Source organism: Zonotrichia leucophrys, chromosome 1A, assembly GCF_028769735.1.
Source record: "Zonotrichia leucophrys gambelii isolate GWCS_2022_RI chromosome 1A, RI_Zleu_2.0, whole genome shotgun sequence".
Classification (NCBI taxonomy): Eukaryota; Metazoa; Chordata; class Aves; order Passeriformes; family Passerellidae; genus Zonotrichia; species Zonotrichia leucophrys.
Window position 1 is genome coordinate 4,464,938 of NC_088170.1, and position 21,870 is coordinate 4,486,807.

Consider the following 21,870-nt stretch of genomic DNA (forward strand, 5'->3'; position numbering starts at 1 on the left):
ACCCCCCCATGCCCCAGCCATTCTTGCACACACGGGAAGTCCATATGCCAGCAAGAACACCACTGGGTACACATTCCCACCAGCTCTCAAAAAGGCAGCTCCACTTGATAGGTTTTTGGCACAAGCAGATTACTCTATATGATTAATGGAACGGCGCCAGCACTACAGAATTGCATTTCCCTGAGAAATTGCTAACTTCTACAAAAGCTATTATATTTTAACAAAGAGGTGGAGGAGTGTGATCCAGCTGAAGAAAGATCATTAAAAGTCAACAAGAAGTTAACTATTAGACAGAGGTCTTCACACATTGGGTAAAGACCAGACTTCTCTGCAAGGACCACGACTGGCCAGTGACTGTGAGAATGAAGGAACAGATGCCTCAAGCCATGTCCACCTGGCAGCATTTCCCTTCCTCCTTGGGCAGAGGGAAGCACAGATCACCCTGCAGATCTCTCCTCACCAGCCTGCTTCTTTCTGACGTCAAATGCAAGCTGACCTCCCAGAGATATCTGCTCTCACCATACCACTGTTACCAGCCCTCTGGTTGTATTTAAAAACAGATGCTTGGGTGTACCTGGACCTGGTGCCCTCTGCAAGCTGGAGTTTGCTCCATCTGCGTGACACGAGCAAAGCATCAGTGTTCCCAAGCATTGTTGTTTCACTATTGTCAGCAATCAGACAAATATAACTTGGAACAGCCCCCTATGCTGACAAAGTTCAGTCACAAAGGGAGGACTGACATTTTATGAAATGCCTCAGAACTGCCTCAAGTAGTAATTTTAGGGTGAAAACTACAGCAAGTATCCTTTTAAAAAGTGAAATATTCAGTACACACTACACCTACCTGAAGTAGCTGTGCATTCCTGCATTGTCTTTCTCAAATATCCCAAGATCTAACCTCCAGCAAGGACTTTGGTTTGGGAAAGGGGGCAATAATAGATTCCCTTTACAGACTTTTTAAGAGTGGTATTTGATAATGTATCTTAAATGTATCAGATATTTACAGAAGCCATTAGATTAAAACAAATAAAAGAAAGAAGGACAGAAAGAAAGACAGAGAGGAGAGAAGGAGAGAAAAGAGAGAAGGAGAGAAAGAGAGAGAAAGAGGGAGAGAGAGAGAAAGAGAGAGAAAGAGAGAGAAAGAGAGAGAAAGAGAGAGAAAGAGAGAGAAAGAGAGAAAGAGAGAGAAAGAGGGAGAGAGAGAGAAAGAGAGAGAGAAAGAGTTGTATTTGGATGCTTAGTCCAGAACCATAAGGCAAATGACTGTAAGCTCTCAGACAGCATTTGAGTTTCAGCCCCACAAGTTCAGTTCTTCAACTCTGCCAGAGCTCAAGGCAGAAGATTATTTTATCAAATCTGATACAGAGGTTCTGGCTATTTCCAATAAAATGGACTCAAATGCAGTTTCCCAAGGATCCTCAATAACTAGCAGATGAAAAGGATTGCCAGAAAGAAACAACAAAAGTAAAAGAGTTCTATCTACTCCTATTTTTTTTTCCTACCTAAAAGAAAGCAGGAAGGCATGGCTCAGACAGATACTTTTACCACGTGCACGAGTTCACTTATCTCGCTTTATCATTTTGGCTGCTCTCAAAGAAAACTGATCCAGGAAGCTGTTTAATTCCAGAAGATCATTTGAAATCATTGCCTATGTAACTCCCCTTTCCCCTAGGGACTGGCTCTGTTGATTTAACCAATTTGGTTTTAGTTTGACTTTCACATAAGTGGCTAACACTAGAAATTTCCGCCGTCCACCCGGTGTTCAGTGCATTACAAGCTCTGTTCTTAAGAGTACTTTTGAGTTCCTACCCCCATCAATTTTCAAAGACAGCTACTGTGCATTTGTCGCTTTGAATAAGGATAGAAATAAGAACCAGAGATGGGAAACAGATGTCTCAAGGCATTCCCAATCACTCTCAATCTTACCCAATTTATATTTTTCCTCTTAATGGGAACTGACCTGTTTTCTCCAGACAAATGGATAGTGCTCGTCTTCACCCTGTCTGCCACACCTACACTTAGTTTCACTTACCCCATCTCTTATATTTCTGCCACACCTACACTTAGTTTCACTTACCCCATCTATTTCCCTTTGAAAAAGTTTCTGAAACAGCTCTCTTGGTTTGGAAAAGAAAATCTGCAGGGAGGACAGCAATATGTGAGAACCCTGCCCTTGGGGTTCTTCCCTGCTCTAAGCAGAAATGCCCAAGAATAACTGTTTAGAATTGTCTATGAAATTAAAACCCAAGAATCAGAGAGACTGGATCCAGGAATGGAATTACCTGGATACAGTCTGTTAGATACCCTTTTTTCAAGCTCAGCAGGACACCAAAACACTTGAAAGTCCTACAGAGTCTCTGCTGCAACTAAGAACCTCCAAAAACTCTTTTGTAAGTGGGAAGAGGGCAGGAAGGAAATCACTGAGCTGAGGAGACAGAAGTATCTCTTCCCCAGAGGTTCTCAGCATCACTGAGATGTGTAAAAACACTCAGTAAATGGAGGCAGTGTTAGGTCAGTAGTGTCCTTTTCTCTACAAACTGGGGCATTCCCAAGGAGGCTGAACTGGTACATGGGCACATTCTCAGGGCATCTATCCAAAGGAAAACCAATCCTCTTCTGAAAGTAAATTGGGAGTCTTAGAAACAATTTACAAGAGAAGTGTGAGACCACGGGCCACGATTCTCACCACCTCTCAACCACTTCCTGATGTGTAGCACAGGCAGCTTCCACACAGCTCAGTAACCAAGGAAAAGTACTACAGAAACCAGCTACAACAGATCAGAAAATGTACCTCGAAGAACTCTGCAATTCTAAAACTTCTCCCATGCCAACATGAATAGCACCATTAATATTTAATAAAACAGAAAAACTTCCCTCACCTGTCAAAACACCCCTTGCTTTGCAGTTGCCCCCCAATGTGCAAAGCAATTTGGATAGCTGTAGTGGGGCAGTGGTGGAATGGTACATGCACATCTATGTGGTACATCCCACGTGGATGCAGATGATTTTTCAAGAGCCCAGTGCAATTCTTAGTCTTATCCCTGACTACACCCTGAAACCACAGGGCTGTTGTCAGAGGTCCCTATCTTTTGCTGCAAAGATTAGAAAGGAGGTCGAAGCCAAACTGCAACTGTGGTCGAAAGTTTTAATCTTATGTTGCATATACAAAGAGAAATCTGGGGCACAGGGAAGGACACGACCCAGCACATCTGTGTCAAAGGGGAGGAACAGCGTCAGACAATCCACAAGAGTACCACCGAGGCTGCAGCTCAAGTTGCCTGTGATCTTTAGCAGCAGCTGCAGAAAAATCAGGGCATAAAGAAGATGGAGCAAGTTGAGGGAGGGGCTCCTCTCCCCACCATGGGTATCAGCGCCCAGAGCAGCCAGAGAAATGATCCAGCCCTGACAGCTCAGCGCCGCAGCCCGGCCATCTGCTGCCCGGCTGCCTCCCAAAGAGGGAGGCTTCTCTGCTCCAGAGAGGGGAGCTGAGGACTCCTCCCCCTGCCTGGCAATCCCAGTGTTTTCCCCTGCTCAAAGGAGAGGCAACCCTTCCCATCTCCCCGGCTTTGAACGCGTGGGGTCACGCTCTGCTGTCAGGAAAGAGAAGCTTGGCCACTGCTCCCGTCACCGGGCCCGGCTGCCTAGAGGGGCTCCTTTGGAGACTCAGGAACAGGGGGTGAGAATTTCACAGAGCTGATGGGATACATGGAAAAATTTGGTACGAGCTTCTGGCGTGCATGTTTGGCAGGGAACAGCTGCACCTAGAGACCCCAGCCCCACAGGGACACTGTAGGAGCAAACTCAATGTGAAATTCCTTCTGAGCATAATTCCTTCTAGAATTATATGTGCAGACACACAATGCTTATTTTTTTTATCCTCATGCCCAAAGGAAGCGGAGTCACTTGTGCTTTTAGTTTTAAAGACTCCAAAGTAAATCAAATCTTGGCTGGAAAACTGTAAACAAAATCAAGCCAAACAAACAAAAGCTAAACCAAACACTGATTCAGTAAGAGAGTCCCCGTGTCAATCTGTGCTTCCTGCAGGCAGCATGCCATGGCCCAAGTGTGGAATTACTGTCACAGCACATTGCCCTATCTGGTCTACTGCTGCCAATTTTTTTACAAGCCCTCCCCCGCACACATCTCTTAAAAAAACCCCTAAAACCCACCCCTCACAAAATCTCTGGTCCTATGGGAGCAAATATTGGATTAAAGGAAACATTAGGGTAAGGAGTTGAAATATCAGAGACAAAAATTTACCAACGATGTTTGGACACTGCTGGCACACACAAATAAACCTTCTGAAAGTGTAGATGCCAAATAATTGCCTGGACCCTCTAGCTAGAATATCTATCATGTTGACAGTGTTTTAAGTCTCTTGTTTCATTTAATTTACAAAATGCAAGGGAAGAGTAAATACTGGCATGCTCTTGAGCTAAAACTGCTGGGAAAAAGGCAAGGCTGACCTGCATCTAATCCCAGACAGTATATTGTTCTTGAGATTAACACCAAGAACCCTGGCAAAACCAGAGGATGACAGAGAGCAGGGACAACAACAGACCTCTTCCAACTCCTGTCCAAAAGCTGTATGTGGGAGGAACATGGAAAACAAGACTGGGAGAGCTCAGCCTCTCTACCAAAGACCATTTAAAGATAAATGTAATTACTCTTGAAGTTTCCTATTACCGAGTTAGCCACTAAGGGAAATAATAGAGGTGATACTTCTGTCCAGCAAAGGCTTTAAAAGCTGAAAAAGACTTGAATGCATTCAGTCACCCAGCACAAGTGTAGACTTTAGGAGGTTCTCAGTACTAAAAAGACTTCTTGGACATCTAATTCACAGCACACAAGAGAACTGGCTTTGCCTCTGTGATCGCTCTAGTTAAAAAAAAAAAAAGCCCAACAAAAATCTAGGTCTTACCAGAACAGACGTTTTATAATGGAATTAATTTTATGGACTGAAGATATTTCACCTTATGGGCTGGCACCTTTTAAGTTCTGAATTGGCAAAAAGGCACCAGCTTGGTGTTGGGAGTCACTCAGGTGTTAATGAGAGCATTAACTGACAGATGGCATTCAAGATATTTCTCGCCTTTCCAATGAAGACAGCTCCTTTGCTGCAGCAGAGATCAGGAAAGCTTAATTCTTAACAAGCATACAATGCTTTGGCACAAAGGCAAGCCCTCTGGAAGGGAATGGGAAGGATTCAGGGTTTGCTGGGATGACCTCAGTCAAACATCATTAACAGGGTCAGGAGAAGCAAAGCCTATTTCAGAAGAAAAAAAAATAATGTAAGGGCCCCCATGATCAATCTATCGTGGCTTGTCAGAAAGAGAAAGCTTAGGCTGACCTTAGAAGCAATATGAGTTACTACTACCAGCCTGACCTTGAGCTCTCATGTAACAATGGAGACCATTTTTTTACTGTATTAATGAGCTTGCTTATCTGAGGTGGGGGAGGAAGCTTCATGGACCAGCTTGTACTTCACCTTCAATTTACCCTACTGAGAAACCAAGTCAGGTATGATGCAGGGGAAAGGGATACCACCCCATCCTCCAGGGGGACTGGAGAGGAATCCTTCCAAGGCCTGTGTGCGCAGCTGGCTCAGGAGGTGTGCAAGCCAACAAGGAGCACACATTGCTCAGACCAGGGGCCAACCTGCCACCAGGGTGACCAAAATGCCTGAGGCCCAAGGGAATGTTCTGCTTCTCCACAGAACACTCCCTGCAGCAGAGCAAAATGACCAAGGAGATCCAGGAGCCATGACCTTGGGCTTTAACAGCCACATTTAGCAGTGCCACTAGCTGCACCACTGATGGGGACAGACCTCAAAAACTCCAGCCAAGGACAGTCTAGAGAGACCAGTAACTCCACGCTGTTCTTGTGAGAGACCTCGGCAAGGTCCAACAAGGCAGAGCTCTTGTGATGAAGGAAACAAACACTCAGACACATCCTGCTTTTCAGTGCCTGTTTTGAATCATGCCTGGAGAAAACCTGCTGCAGTGGCTGTGAACAAGAGTACAGCTGACATTAATGGACCCTGAAAGAGATCACAAGGTAGAGGGGGGAAAAAATTCAAATTACATTGATCAGACCTCCAGATTTCTCCTCCTAGAGATGTAAAGACAGCAGAGATTGCTGGAGCACAAGACCATCACAAGGCATGTACAGGTCTGCCTTTTGTCCTCCATGGCAAGCTAGAACTAGTTTTTTGAATGCAGACATTGTCCAAACCTCAGTAATTCTGTGGCTTACCTGTGTGGCCATCAGGTAAGGGAAGAGAAAGACATCTGAAGATTTAAGCAGGTGGATGGCACTGGGCTCTCCACACAAGGATATTTGTCTTCATCATTGCTGAATATGGGAATACAATCATTCTACATCAGAACCATTGTTTTGTTTCAAAACAGAAGGACAAAAGATTACCTAGTTAGCAAATGTTAAGTAGCAGCAGCTCTTCCCTAAAACAAACTGGCCTAACTCCAGGATTTGGCAGTCTGAAATGTGACCAACTGGAGGCTTCCACATCCATGAAAGATCCATGTCTTCCACAAAAGTAAGGGACAGCAGAGTAATTTCAGCACCCTAGCAATTGCTGTTCCCTGCTCCTCATTTGTCCATCCCATAACTCACTTCCAGAACTCAAATGTGGCAGAGACCAGAGACCACCTCGAGAATATGCTGAAGTGATGCTTAGAGAAGACATCAAGGTTCTGGACCTTTCCTGCAACACAATAACAGTAAGCTAGGACAGGAGGTTCAGCAGCAGAAGGGCAGCACAATCCTGCTAAAGAAATCCAATTTACATGGTTGGATCTAATTCACAGGGCTGGATTTACATGGTGGACTTCCCACCTGAACTCTGAAAATATTCATCTTCAGGAGAGGGGAAAAAAAATCTACAAAAACCCATGGCTGTCAGCAGCTCTAAGAACCCTCCTGCTCCTTGTTCCTCCACCTTCCATGCAATGAGCCCTGGGGAAGCTGGAAGGGGAGCTGGCAGACATGCTGCATCCCACAGAGAAGCAGAATGGGAACAGCTCTGGAGCGAGGCAGTGTCCCTGGGGAGGCAGGGAGAATGGAGAGCTGATGTGGGCTGTCTGCTCTAATAAGGGATCACACCACAGGAGCATGTGTTGGCTTGACAGAAGCAAGTGCAGCCACTTAACCTGGCTGTGACAGCTGAAGTGGGAGCGTTGCTTTGCCACCCCCAAAAACAGGGGGGTATGAAGGAAGAGAAGGGAAGGTACAAGGTCACCACAGCTGCCCACCCTTCAAGAACATTCCAGGTCTCCTTGTCCAGATTTCTCACCCCAGTCACAGTCCAAACAGCCATGGAAATTGCCAGCTTGGGCTCCTTAGCATTAGTAGCCCACACTCAGCAAGTCTCAAACTAAATGGGGATGCCCTTTTACCTGCCCTGAGCTGGCATGTGCTGCCTCCCACCCCTTCTCCCTTGCACAAAGGACAGGAGGCAGCAGTCCACTCCTCCCAAGGAGGGGCTGAAGCCATCTCACACACCAGTGTGGCAAAAGGGCACGCTCTGATCTTCCCAGCTGCCTGTGGCCCACGCTTCTCCAGTGATTTGGCTCTTATCTAACAACCACCCTACAAATGACACAGCTGCTGGGGCTGCCTTGTTTGTTATTTTGCTGAGGAAAGGCAGAAAACAGCAGAGATATCAGCACTGTCCTGCATTGGTCTCTTCTGGAAAGGCTCTTTCCTTAGGCTGGCAAATGCCAGGGACAGGCAGGAGTGCTGAGATAAGTGTCTATTTGATCTTTTTCCCCCATTCACCCTGGGTTTTTCACTGCTTTATGTTCACAAAACGCCAAGGCAGCTAATCAGTGCTCTGTGACCCCTGTTAATTGGGCTGTGTGAGAGAAAGGCAGCACTGGCAGGAGAAATCACACATACCTGTTACTTTGAACTGTCCTGTCACATTCTGTCTCCCTGCTTGCAGGAGCTCCAAGCACCCTTCTGTGAGCCAGGGCTGCTCTGTTTTCATCACCATCCCCAGGATCAGCAGGAGGGGCCACAAGTGTTTTGTGCTGTGGCCCTGCCTCCAACACCTCAAAGCACAGGGAGGCAACAAAAAGGCATATTGTTGTTTCTGCTTCCGTGTGAGAAGGTGAAAGTAATTTTTGGTGAAGGAAACACGACCTGACGGCACTGATGGCCCTTCTTTCACCTGTGCCCAGCTGCTCCTCACTGCCCTGATCTGTCTTGCTGTTTTCTCCCTCACCCTCCCCATCACAACAGAGAGAGCAGATGCCCAGCATCCATCTCCCCTTCCCAAGAGACCAGCAGCCTACATGGCCAAGTGAGCCAGGCAAGGAAAGTGATTGGTGTGAAGATGTGAAACATTGGAGGGAAAAGGGCTTGGATTTGCCAAGCCTGGTGGTGGATTATGCAGTTCTTGGAGGATGAGGAAGACACATATTGCTAACTAGATGCATGCTGGGTGCAGGGGCCTGCATATGTTTTTTAGGTAGGAGCAAGGGCTGCTTCAGTGGTTTTGTTGCTTGATTAGGGAAAGGAAGAAATAGAAATGTAGTATCAATGAAACCAGAGCAGCCAGAAACACCCCAAACAACACTTGAAGGTTTGTGGTACCACAGGAAGAGAAAATCCTGGGGGGAAAGGGGATAAGCAGGAAGATACAAACACTGCCCAGACAGATTCAGGGAATATTAGTAGGACTAAAATAAAATTTGTCTTACAATTTTAGCTCAACCCCTCCTTCAAACTCAGTCAGTCTCTGCACAATCTCCACCAAAGGATGACTTGTGCTCTCACTACATGCAGGGTTTTGGACAGAGAAGCAGGAACTCCACCCCCCACTACTGAGGCTGCAATTTGAGTGAAAACCAATAATGACAAATCAATGAGTTGGATAAGTGGATTAAAACAGGGGGAAAAGAATTCTGCAGAACGACCCTGAATCAAGACTATATTGAGCAAACTGTATTGCTATATATACATATATGTGAAAACATGAATTAATGTAGCATTAGATGAACAGAAAAGATTATTTACCTTGAATGCATAGAACGGACAGACAATTCAAGACAGTTTTAAAAACTGTCTTGTCCCTTAACTACATCTGCATAAATACAATAAATTAACAGTGATGATGCTATTCTCCATGGGCATTGCTGTTTTTGACTCAGGGTGACCATGTTCACACCAAATGTGTGTTTAAACACACCTGCCCAGCTTTGCTGACACACTAACCCCACAGATACTCTGTACTTCACAGTTTATTCAATCTTACCTTTAGGGCACTACCCTGAAACCATTAGCCAAAGGGTGCAGGAACAAATCAGTGGCATTCAATGTGATATACAGCCCATGAAAGCAGCAAGGGTAGCTTCAAACTGCAAAAGGAAAACAGCTCTGTAATCAGTCACTGACATGCATTATCAACCATCATGTTGAAACTTGCATTACAGCTCCAGCACAGAGAAAGGCTTGAAAACAGAGACCTCAGTTCCTTGAGAAATGGCTGAAATTGTAAAATACTGCATCTAGAAATATACAGGAACTTCCAGAAAACTCCTGCTGAGAAGGTTGGTCAGACTCCTGCCCGCCTGAATGGGAAGAAAGTTCCAATGTCTGTCAAGAAGTAAGAGGTTTCTGCTTCTTTGGTGAGGGTAGCACTGAACAGTTCAGCAACCAAACAGGAGACAAGCTGAGTGGCCCCAGAAGGGTCAGCTGCTCTTTTCCTGCCTTGAGGAACCTGTTGAGCCATGTGAGCCCAGGAAAGAGTCAATACCAGTTACAAAGGCTTTCCCCAGAAAGGGAAGCGCAGCAGGCACTACAACAGGGTGGTTCCAGCTCTGATGCCATCACATTTTACATCTCAGGTGCAAAGGACCAAGGGAAGTAGTTACCTCACACCATCAGCCATGATAAATTAACAACAGAACTGAAAATGCCTATCACACCTAAAAAGCTTTGCTGTCAAGCTGTGATTCTACAAGAGCACACAAGGGAGATGTCTAAGTGCAGGCCATCTCCTGCCATGTGATAACATTGATCTTGGCTGGGGAAGGGCAGGGAAAATGGCTTTCATTAAGCAATGAATTCCCTGGCATGCTGGTGAATAGGCTTGGAGAGCTGAGCAGAGCTGGAGCCCAACATTTCCCTTCCAATGAGATCTATCACCACAGCTAGATCATAATACATATTCCAGAAATATGAATTTTTCCCTCAGAGCATGCTCAGAACAAGAGACAAGAATCTCCCAAGACTCTGAGGCACAGAGTACTCTGTCATGTTCAAAATCAGAAAGTGAGTGACAGAGACCAGTGGCCAAGGCAGAATGGCAGGAGGCAGAAGAGAGGTCCTGAGCCTCAGAGTGTGCTAAAGGCACAAATAAACACTGGTACCAAAGGATGGGAAGATAATGGCAAAGAGATGTCTTCATGACAGGTTCTGATGTCAATGGCACTGGTGCACAAGAAGAGGTGCAGAGTAAGACTGAAGGAAGAATGCTTCAATGTGGAGCACAGCTGGTCCCCTGGTGAAGCTAAGATCACCAAGAGAAGATTAAACCATTCTGATGCCAAACTGGAGATTTTACAGCACATCAGCAGACTGGATGACACCAACAGAGTTAACATTATCAGTAAATGATGCCACTTTTTGGATGTAACACAGAACCAAAGAACCTGGGTTCTCCAGAGAGCAGTACAGTAAATCCAAGACAGCAGCTCCTAGGGTTGGTTTTGGAGCTCAAAAAGCAATTCCTGAACATAAAACCACCTGACTTGGACATTTCTGCAAACGAGTTAGGAAATGCAAGATACCTTTCTCCCTAATAGGTAGATTGGAAGCCAGACTTTTGTCAGCCTTGTAAAGAAAGTCAAAGGCAGGAGGGTCCCCTGGCAGCTGAATTCAGTGAAATGCTGAATCTGAAAGGCTCTGGCCAGCAGGTGAACATCCTCCAGTCCCCACATGGATGGATGCCCCCAGCACCCCTCAGGAATTCGGAGTGCTGCATTCTTTTCCCATTTCTTCCCCAAGGCTTATCAGACACTGAGGATGGGAATGGCTCACAGGCATAGGGATCACACAGCCAGGACAGCTTGAAGCCCGGGGGCTTCTGCATTGCTGGTGTGTCAAGTACCTTGGGCTTTGAATAACAAAGGGCAATCTCTTGAAGGATCCAAACAAAAAGAGCCAGTGTCAGAACTATTAACTAACCCAAAAACTAGCTACACGTTGTTTGATAGGGAAAGAAAAAAGGGAGCAAGAGAGATCTGAGTGCTCAAAAAGGAATGAATAAGTTCCTTTGGGGAAGATTACTGGGGGGATTTGGGTAACAGTGGTGGGGGGTGAGGGACACCTGGGTTCCTGCACACACAGCCAGCACACACTGCACTGAGCTGGAAAAGTGCAGGGAGGGATGCTGGTGGCCACACAGACAAATGAAGGCTGAGAACAGCTGCTGCACTCCCTGCTCTTGCCACACGCTGCTTCATGTGCATGTTTTTGATTTTTAAAGCATGGATTTTTTTGTTTCTTGTTTAGTGTCCTGTTCTGTGTGACCTCAACAACTAACCACACAAGGTGTGCCCCAACAAGAAGCCCAACAAGAACTCTGGACATGAAGAAATGAAGCCACAGTACTCTCAAACCACAGTACTCTCTGTCTCAGGAGGGATAAGGACAGTCTTCTGGATGGTCCAGAATAAACAAATGTGTCTACAGCCCAAATTTCACCTTGTGATTGAACAGCAAGGGCTTTGGTTTTTCTGCAATGACAATTCACTTCTCCCATCGATGACCTTCACCTGCATCTAGCCAGGCTTCAATTTGTACTTGCCAATTTTAATCCTCATGCTTCTTTCTTTCTTTCTTTCTTTCTTTCTTTCCACTGCTGTTATTTGATTCCTTTCGAGAAGCTCCTTGGGGGCTGGAGCTGATTAACTTACAAAAGACCCAAATACATCTCCTATATTCTGAAGGAGCAAATAGGAATGGGGCTTACATGCTCCACATTGAGACTGGAAGAGGATCATTACTTACTATTCATTCCTGGATCCTTGAAGAACAAGTGAAGCCAGCTTAATGCTGCATTGTTCATTCCTAGTGCCCATCAACAGAAAGCATGCTCCCAATTCATTGCCACAAGGAAAGACAACAGCAGTGCTGTGCCATAAGCACTTGTGATTGTTTGGGGGCTGCAGAGAGGACCTTAGGGTATTACAGTGATGATGAGCACTGTGGGGAAGAAGCTGGAGTTATTGTCTTGATGATGATGATGGGGAAATAGGACACATGCCTGTATTACAGCACAAATCCATATGAAACAAGCCCTTATGTGCCTTACTGCTCAGAGAAAAATACACTTAATGTCAGAGAAAAGAGTCCCCTGTGAGGCACAAAATACCTAGTGTGGGGTTGCCTTGAAGCAAATAAGCTAAGCAAATTCATTTCTTAGAACCAGCCCCACACATTATAAGTTTCTGGAGACCATGGATAAACCCAAGTTTTTACAGATAAATAGGTCCTAAAGAAGTCCCTTTTGGGATTTGTTTCAGTGTAGGTCTTTCATCTTCTTTTCTCTAAAGTTTAAACCACTAAATTGGTTGAAGCAGAAAGAAACTGAGGAAGGCTGGAAGGTAGAATGGGAGAAAAAGTAAAAGCAAAGATGACTTAGAACAGAGACTGACATGACACACCACATCGTCACAGTGGCCTAGCAGCTGGCCAGCAGCTATTCCAGCTGTTCAAGCCCACTGAGGATAAAAGGCTCCAAAAAATTACTTCAGATCTTCTCCAATATTCACCCTTGGACTAAACATTGGTTTCTGAACTTGGATGAGGTGCTGGGAAGTGACCTGCAAAACCAACTGTGCTGGAGCAAAAATCCTCCACCAGTGTTTTGGAGCATCACTGCAAGCCTCAAGGGTGAGGGCAAAGGTTTCACATCAGGGGAACTTCACACCCCATCTGTCTCTCTACCCAATTCTTTGCCTTCTTCCTTGAAAGAAGAAGATATTTTCATTTGCCTTCTCAGTTTCTTTTTTCATCGTTGCTTTCTTCCTCCTCTCCAGAGTACTTGGTTTGCAACATCAAGAAGTTATAAATACAGCTGTCCCTTTCATATTTCATGCTCTGACATGGGCACAATGACATCACTGCAGTCTCCAAGACCCTTTGCTGACTGTTCCATGTTCCTCCTTTGAAGTTTAGCCACCTATTCCTCTCTGTCAATGTTTTGCATAACTCCCTCTCCCCAGCAATCCAATCTGTTTGTCTCTCATCCATCTGCCCTGACAATAACAGCACAGCTTTTCCTCTTTTTCTTTCACTGTTTTCAGTCCTTATTCTCCACCACATCCATGGAATAGCACTTCCAGAACATGCTACCAACTTTTCTTCAAATTCTTCTTTAAAGATTCATTTTATCCATCTGAGAATCAAAGACATTTACTTAGCTTTAGTTATATTTCAACTCTATAATTTTATTCCACTGTGCTTCTCATTAATCTCTGAATGACCGTGTTATTTTACTGCTGTAATCTCATCCTTCCTTTGCCAACACCTGCCAGCTGCTTCATTTTCACTTTTTACCCTTTAAAAGGCTCACCTTGCATGGCTTGGCTATTACTATAATAAATATTAAAATTAGATTCAAGATGAGCAATGCAGCCACTTCATCTCCCTTGCCCCCTCACAGCATCTCCTGTGCTGATGATACCAGGCTGATTCCAGAGGCCATCCACCAATATCCATGATGTATGCAAGGCAGCACCTGTTAAAAGTCAGACTGTAAATAATGCTGATCTTGTTGATATTCACTTGGCATTCATGAATATGACTCTGAGTTAGTGAGGTGCTTTGTGGCCAGGCATGGAAGTAGTTGTTAAAATCAAGGTCACTGGTGCAAGAGCCAGCTGCTGAAACTCCTTGCAAAGGTGGTGGGCACCAGGTCTGCTGTGCCTGAGCTCAGGCTGGCTGCCCCAGAGGTTATGGCATGGACTGAAGTGGTGAATTCATTCAGCTCAGGCTCAGTACCTTGGCTTAGCTCTCTCCACAGCCCAGCTCACACAGTATCCATGGCACTGAAATCTCAGCTCTGCTTTGCCATTCCTGTTCACCTGCCACCTTATCCCCCAACCAGACTGACAAACAGCAGTTCTGGAAGGACACAGCCCATGCAGGCACATGCACAAGAGTGATTTCAAGATGCTAAGCTCTCTTTTACCAAAATATGAGACCTAGGGCAACCCCCAAAGCACCTGTAAGGACACAGTCCACACAGAATAAAGGACAAGGCTGGACAAAAGTGACAAAGCAGAAGGAAGAAGCAAAATATCCAGAGCTATTAAGCACTGTCCTCAGAAACAGGTATTGCTCCTCAGTAGGTTAGAAGATTTCAGATTATCTCTCTCTTTCTAATGAGAGCTCAAGTAAGTGATTATAGAACAAGTGTTAGAAAATACACAGAACAGACAGCGTGTCCTTGACTGGCAACTCAGCAGGTAGGAAATACAGCTCTCAGATGCCATACTGGGAGTGTTCTCAATGCCACCACTAAGGATAGGACAGAAATAATTTAAACAGTTGTGGGGAAGGGAGGAGGAGTTAAGAAACATCCTCTTATTATCCTTATTAGAACAAACCAGGAGCAAACTACAAGCCAAAGACACCAAGGATAGTTTAGGGATCCCAAAAGAGCTTAAGGTAGGTGCAAAACCAATGGTCCCCTTGGAAAGAAAAAAATTCCAATGCATTAGGGAAGAAATAAGAAGAAAAAAACAACTGAGATTCCTAAGGAAGCAAATCCCCTCTGGTGGCACAGAAGTTAAAAAGGGTTTTCAGCTATTCTGATGAACCAATCCCCTGAGGTGTAAAAAAAGAAAATAATCTCATGGTGCATAGGGGAAAAAAACAAAACCAAGAGATATTGTTTTTCTTCCTCCTCACATTCTGGCCTTTTTGCATGTTGAAAAAATAAAACATAAGAAAAAGCAGCAAAGATTTTTTTTTTTTTGAGACAAAGTAGCAGCATACAAAATGCCTCCCAATAAGAAACACAAAGTTACTAAAACTTTTTACGCCATCACATTAGCAAAACAGCAAAAGTGCAATAACAGACCATTGAAGAATGAGTTTCACCCAAAGAGAAGCTGAACAGCAGGAGCTTTTCTGGAATATTTTAGTTGAGTGTACACATCCATGTCACACCATCACTTCTTACTTAAAAACAGCTGCAGAAGGCTCCTGCTGCGGCCGCTGCCGTTAGCTGAAGCTCTGATCTTCCTGTCTTCATACAAGTCATCAAGCCACATTTCCTGCTGGAATTAAAGTGGCAGCCCCTAGGGACTATGCAGCTACCCCATTTATATCACAGAGAATCTGAAGCAAGCACCAGGATTATTTTCAAACTGCTTAATTTTTTTTTTTTTTTTTTTTTTTTTTGCGACTCCTGAATTCTAATAAGAGTTTTTCTGGGCATTTGCCTTTTGAAGCAATTAAAAGAAAACACAGACATTTTCAGACCTGTGCAAAAGAGCTGGGGGCAGGAAAAACCTGTGGGCAATCTCAATGGCATCAAACCAAAGCATGCCTTGGATACCTATTGCACCCTTAGTAGTCACATACAGATGGTATATGGATACTATGAGGGGTATTTATAAAACAACAAAAGCTGCAGATCATGACACACAAGTATTTTGTGTCAGTAAAAACAGCAGAGCAACAGGGAAACTGTCCTGGCCAAGTGCTCAAACTACCTGGTGCAGGCAAGGACAGTTACAGGGTCATTGCTAAAGATGCAGAAATGCAGACAACTAGTTTTTGTTCTGTACTTCTATAGTACTTAACACAGCAAGAACCAGGTCAATGGAGTGTTCCTAACAGCTATGAGAGGTTATGATAAATAAGACTTAGGAGAAGATCACATAGCATCCCATTAAGTAGTCTCTGTTGTTAAACACAGATATCCATAACTCAAAGAAAGTCTTATGTTACCAGACAATGCTCCTTAGACATCAAGCAGGGTAAAAAGCAGTCTCTCTTGTATGTGATTCTTTTTTTTTTTTAAAGTCTGTCATAAATAATATCAAAATCAAGGCAGAGTTGCTTTACTTCAAAACCAAGGATCATAGAAGTCTACAAAAGTAATAATCTCTTTTTTTTTTCAAAGAATGGAAAGCAAATCAAACTACAGCATGTTAAATTGAGCATTAGAAGGGCTCTCAGCCACTTCCAAAATTACTTGAGAGCACATTATAATTAGCAAAGGTATGTGACAGTTTTATACCCCTATGATGCATGATTAAAGCCAGGCAGCCCAGTCCTGCGCACCGTCAAAACAGATGTGACAAGAGCTGCAAGCTGCTCCCAGACAGACTGTGAGAACGCATAGGCAGATAACATTTTGGCCATCAAAGATGTAAGACCCGACACAAAACTAATTAAACCTCAGAACCCCTCAGAGAGGTAGGAAAAGTGAGGTTTATGAAGCATCCCATGCTTGAGCTGCCGTGCCCCAGCCCGAGAGCAGGCATGGGAACAAGGTCCTGCCTTGCTCTCTGAGGTGCAACAAGGAACAGAAATTTACAGCCTTGATAGGAACAGCCACAGCCTCAGCACGAGGATGCAGGGCACAAATGCCCTGGAGAGATGCTGCAGTAACACCAGCAGGACGATCTGTGACACTGCTGATCCTTCCCACCCAAGACTGATACCTCTGATCTGTCTGCAGCAGAGAAGAATGGAGTCCTGGACCACTGTGAAAAGCCAAGTCTAAGCCCCACACAAATCCTGTGCCACATCTGCATGGCTTTGTCTGCTGAGCAGTCAAAATATCAATGAGAGGCTCAGCTTCCTACCACTAAGTGCAGAAAAACAAGGTACAGGAGGGAAGCTGTGCATCAGCCGAGGCCTATGCCTCTTGAACTGGGGTTAGAGGGGGAAAAAGGTGTTGCAAGGAAACATGCAAGAGAGTTTTAAGTGTGAAACAGTGTGGCAAGTTTGTTTCTGAGAAGTGTACCCAAGCCATCACGTTTTTTCTTATTTATCTTCGGATTTTCATACTTAGACTACATCTTAATGCTTCTTCCTTCATGACATTTCTCTGCATACAGCATCTTTCCCTCTTGTTTCCAGGTAGCCTCCCCATGTGCTTCCTCAGCAGTGCTTCAGAGCTCACCTCTTTAACATCACAGCAGTTTCAGGCGGTTTTCCTGATATATCCCTTAAGCCATTCCCACTGCACTGCTCCTGCTTTGTCCTCTTCCCCATCTCCCCTGCAGAAATTTCTTTCTTCATTATCCCCATGCCCACGAGTAATCCCCTTCCACAGGAGGCTGCAGAAATGGTGCAGCTGGTTTCTCCTTCAGGCACCTCAGGCCTTCCCCAGCATGACTGACAGGGTGACAGACAGACAGACAACTTGCCAGTGCCCAACACTCACCCATGATTCATCCCTGAATTTTCTTAATTAAAAGAGTTGCAAATGGGGAGGCAATTACACAGTGCAATCACTCAGATCTGGGGAGTTTTGGAGAACCTCACAACCTCACAAAATTAATGAATTTTATCAAAGACAAATCTTCCACTGCTGCTGCCAGGGTAAGTTGGCTCAGGTGGGCAAAACACTCAAGCCTCTACTTTCTGATGGCTTTGGTATGAAGAAATAAACTTGCTGCATGTTTACAAGCAGGTATATATTGCTCTGTGGCTATTTTGATGAAGAAGATACACGTGACTGCAGACCCTTTACAATCAATCATTTGGAGATAGTAAAAGCAGTGCAAAAAAATAAAAAAGGTGCCTGATTCAGCTCCTGATACCCACTGATGCTGAATGTCCATGCAGCAATGAAAGAGAACTTAATTAAGTGGCATATGCATATATAAATCAGCTAAATAAATTTTGTTGAACATAATCAGTTAATTAGAAATAGAGCTTTCAATACAAGCACCTATGGTTCTGCCTATGCACCTGAGCCTCTCCACAACAGGGGGATCTTAGGGAGCAGGACTGCTTCCAAGCAACTGCATGTGTTGCCAAGCTGTCTTTGTCCCCACAATTATGCTTTGCTATTAACATGATTCACAAAAGAACAAATAAAACCCACTGCAACAAGCCTTTGCTATCACTGGAAGCACATTTTGCTGTGCCAGTGGCAGTCCTCTAAAGAATGATGCTCTGCAGATGTCTCCATTTGGGAGGCTGCTTTAGTGGACACTAACAAAGTGTCTCTGGATGTCAAAACCTCAAGAGAGCATGTCAAATCACTCTCCAACATCCTGCAGCTGAAGTGATTCCAATACTTTTATTTCTAAGAAAATAATCATTGCTGTCCTTATGTAAAGCAAATGGGATCTTTCATGCAAGTGAGGTGTGTGCACAGAGCAAGTTTTATGTTGTGCAGTACATACAAATATGCTGAAACATATGTGATGACTTAATATCACTAATTTGACCAAACAGAGTGCAGAGCATAACAGCAGATGTGAATGTTCACTGTGAGTGCCACAGCAGAGCATCAAACATTCCCTTTTTGCACGGCATCTAAACAAAGGGCTTTGCTTAACGGCTCTGTACAATTAAAAGCCTCCAACTCAACCCAAGAGAACCCGAATTCCCTTTCACTCCTGTGAAGCATCTGGCCTGATTGCTGTGGCTGCTGATCACTGCCATGTCATCACTCCGAGCCGTGAAACATCCCGCCACCGTGCTAATTAGCTCCCCTTGCAAAGTGCTTCAGCCATAGAGAGAGGTTACTCACGTGATGTCTCTGCGCTGATAGCAACCTTGAAGAAGGCAAGCGATCAGGTCGCTGATAAACTCCACATCATCCCCGTGAAGAGCAGCTTCCAGTTCCTAATGAGCAGAAAGGAGAGAAGAAAAAAAAAATCCAACCATTAAAGTAATTCCTTAAAATTTCCTGCTAGCTCATCTGGACCAAAAAGACCCAAACAGCCTCACATATGTGTACAGAGCAGAGCACACATGGGGTGAACTGACCTTCCTCATCATTAAAAATACTGCTTCTACTACCTCTTCATTGCAAGAGTTTATGGGAAGACCTTGAAAGGTTTTTACTGAATGTCACTCTCCAGCCAGAAGACTAATGCTTTTGTCTGGGTGCAGAAAAATAGGGTTCAGTGGGGTTGAGATACACTACAGCCTAATAAGAAAGGCATGATTTCTCTCGTGTTCACCTGATGGACAGGAATCAACAGTTTCATTCTTCTGCTTTCCCTTCACTCACTGAGGCTGGTGAGCTCAATTTAAAAGATGTGCTCAGAAAGCAGGGCACTAAAAGCCACTTACAACCCAGAAGTAGCAGTTTCAGATGGGATTGCCAGAAATGGCTGAAAGCTAGCAAGCAAATGCCTCAAAGAAAAGCAGGCATTTTGATTATTTAGCTTATTTCTTATTCAGCTCCTTTTTTTTCCCAACTCCAGTAAGAGAGAAAGGATGGAGGGATGTCAGACTTTGTGACCCAAAATCTCAATCCTCGATGGAGAATAGCGTGGGTCATTCTAGCACAGTGGAGTTCACAAAGATGTGATGCAGAAATTGATCCACAAAAAGGATAAACTCCTGAAATTTACTTATTATGAATTTTGCACCTATTGTAAGAAATATCTTTTTTTCAGCTAACAGTTTCAAGCTTTGTTTTCCAAATATCATTTGGTTAATTACAGTTTTATTTGTATGCCAGAAAATTATTCACAGTAAGAAAAATCCACTTTCTCTAAGACTTATCATCACTAGCATACAGCATTTAACAAGATTTAATATGGATAAACAATATAGGCAGAGTAAGCTATTCTTTTTGGGTTTCAGAGTAAATAATGGATTGAATACAAATTCCTACTTGAATGTTACTCAACAGACTGTTACACAAATAGCTAAGCTAATGGCTACAGAATAAAGGTTAATGGCCAGAGAATAAAGGATAAACGTTTTGGCACTTACCCAATAAAGAAGAGAAAGTGCTTTTTTTATTAGACCACAGTAACTGCAGTAATAAAATTATTGATAACAGATTGCCGCTTAAACGCTGCTTGTAGTTTTTTATTGGAAATATATTAATGGCATATTTTCATTACCAACACTGCTCTTATTTACCTCTTGTGCAACATGCAAAGTGCATTAGGAGTGGAAGCCTGACACCTGCCCTGTGAAGAATACACTAAACACATCTATTACACGTGGGAACTGGAGCTAAGGAAAGGGCAGCAAGCAGCCACAGCCTGATGTCCCTGCCACAGAGATGGGGAAAGGACCAGGAATCTCTGTTCTCTGCCTCTAGATGAGCACCCTGCTTAATGACAAGTTAACACAAAATCTGCGGTTGCTGCTTGCCATGCCTTGGACAGAGTGATAGTATTGTTGTATAAATAGTAATCATGTTATATAAACAGTAATTACAGAGTGAATTCACTGACAATCATGGAATGTCCCGAGCTGGAAGGGACCCACAAGGACTGAGTCCTGCTCTGGCCCTGGCCCTGATAAGTGGCTAGTATTTTAGAAGTGTTGACTTACTTTATTTGTAAAATATTTTAGTGGACAGATGCCTTCTATAAATATCCCTGGAGGAGAGGGAAGCAGGGAGGACCTAAAGCACATGATATGCTAAACCATCCCAGGTGTGTTACCACATTACCACAATAAACCTGCAGCTTGTGAAAAATGACATGTCAGAACCCAGAATGATGGGCAGGGGGAAAGTGAGTCTCCAGGATGCCTCCCTGCATTCAGCCTCTCCCTCATCCACATACACTTGTTCATTAAAGCTGTCAGTCAGCAGTCTGCCCCTGCTAGGATGTGACAGCCTTTTGTATGAGGAATATTTAAACTACTTCCCGTGAGCCTTTTCAGCCTGCTGTTTGACTAACACTCCTTCAGCAGTGGCCACAAGTGCCTCAGATAGCCCCTATCTGCAGCCATTGTTTTCCAGGCCCGAGGGTGACCTTTACATTTTCGGAGCTGGCAGGTCACCCCAGGAGCAGGGGGGCATTCCTGGGGCACTGGGCAAGATGCAATCCCTGGGCAGGGACTTAAACACCTGGATGGGGATGGTCTCCCTGCTTCTCCTCCTGCTTTCTCCCTCCCAGAAGGCTGCTCCTTGTCCTTGTCTCCATGGCAGGTGTAGCACAAATTTTGGAGACCCAGACCCAGATGGATCTCACAGACCAATGTGGGGCTGGGTGCAGAGTGCCAGTGCCATGCTGGGTTCAGGGGCTCTGGAACAAGCCAACATTCATCAGCACACACAGCATGAGGCCAGTGAAAGCCCATCCCTGGCAGGTGTGAGGTTTCAATGCTTCTGTACAAAGACACCTGCCCCATGCTCCCAATGCCATGGGTGCTTCCTTGGAGCCCATCCTGATCTTCTGCTCCCTGCCAACAGTAGCACTCAGTGCCAGAATAATTACAGTAAAGGCACAGTCCAAGTATTACTGCGATTATTTATCTTGGTAAAAGGTTACTGACATTGTCCTGTAATGTTTCTGTCTACATTTCAACTATTGTTGCTTGTGACAGAAGGGTAGGAGCAGTGAGAGGAACCTGATGAATGAACACAGGGATTGAGCAATGAACCCAGGGCAGGATCCATCAGCCCTGTTTATCTGAATGCCATCATTTTCTATCCCACTGGATTCTCCAGCTTCTGGTCCCAAAACACCCAAATTCTAGACTCTTCCCACACACTCAGTGCTGTGGGAAGGACAGACAGACCATGAGGATGTGATGCAAATCTGAACATCTCAGGAACACGAACAAAGAGTTGGTATCCCTTCAGGATTTCACCAAATGCTTCAGCCCACATTTAGAAGGAGGATTTAGCCTGCCTTCTCTCTCCCAACAAGGGACAACCAGCAA

General features: G+C 44.5%; 1 protein-coding gene across 2 annotated transcripts in view; it reads right to left on the reverse strand.

Moving 5' to 3' along the window:
• The window catches only part of LOC135459587 (chromatin remodeling regulator CECR2), a 92,421-nt gene that overhangs the window by 24,870 nt on the left and 45,681 nt on the right, over positions 1-21,870 (reverse strand). For both annotated transcript variants that reach the window (XM_064735799.1, XM_064735791.1), the window contains exon 2: positions 18,758-18,852. In XM_064735799.1, coding sequence (XP_064591869.1) covers positions 18,758-18,852 — 95 coding nt within the window. The remainder of the gene's footprint in view (positions 1-18,757; positions 18,853-21,870) is intronic.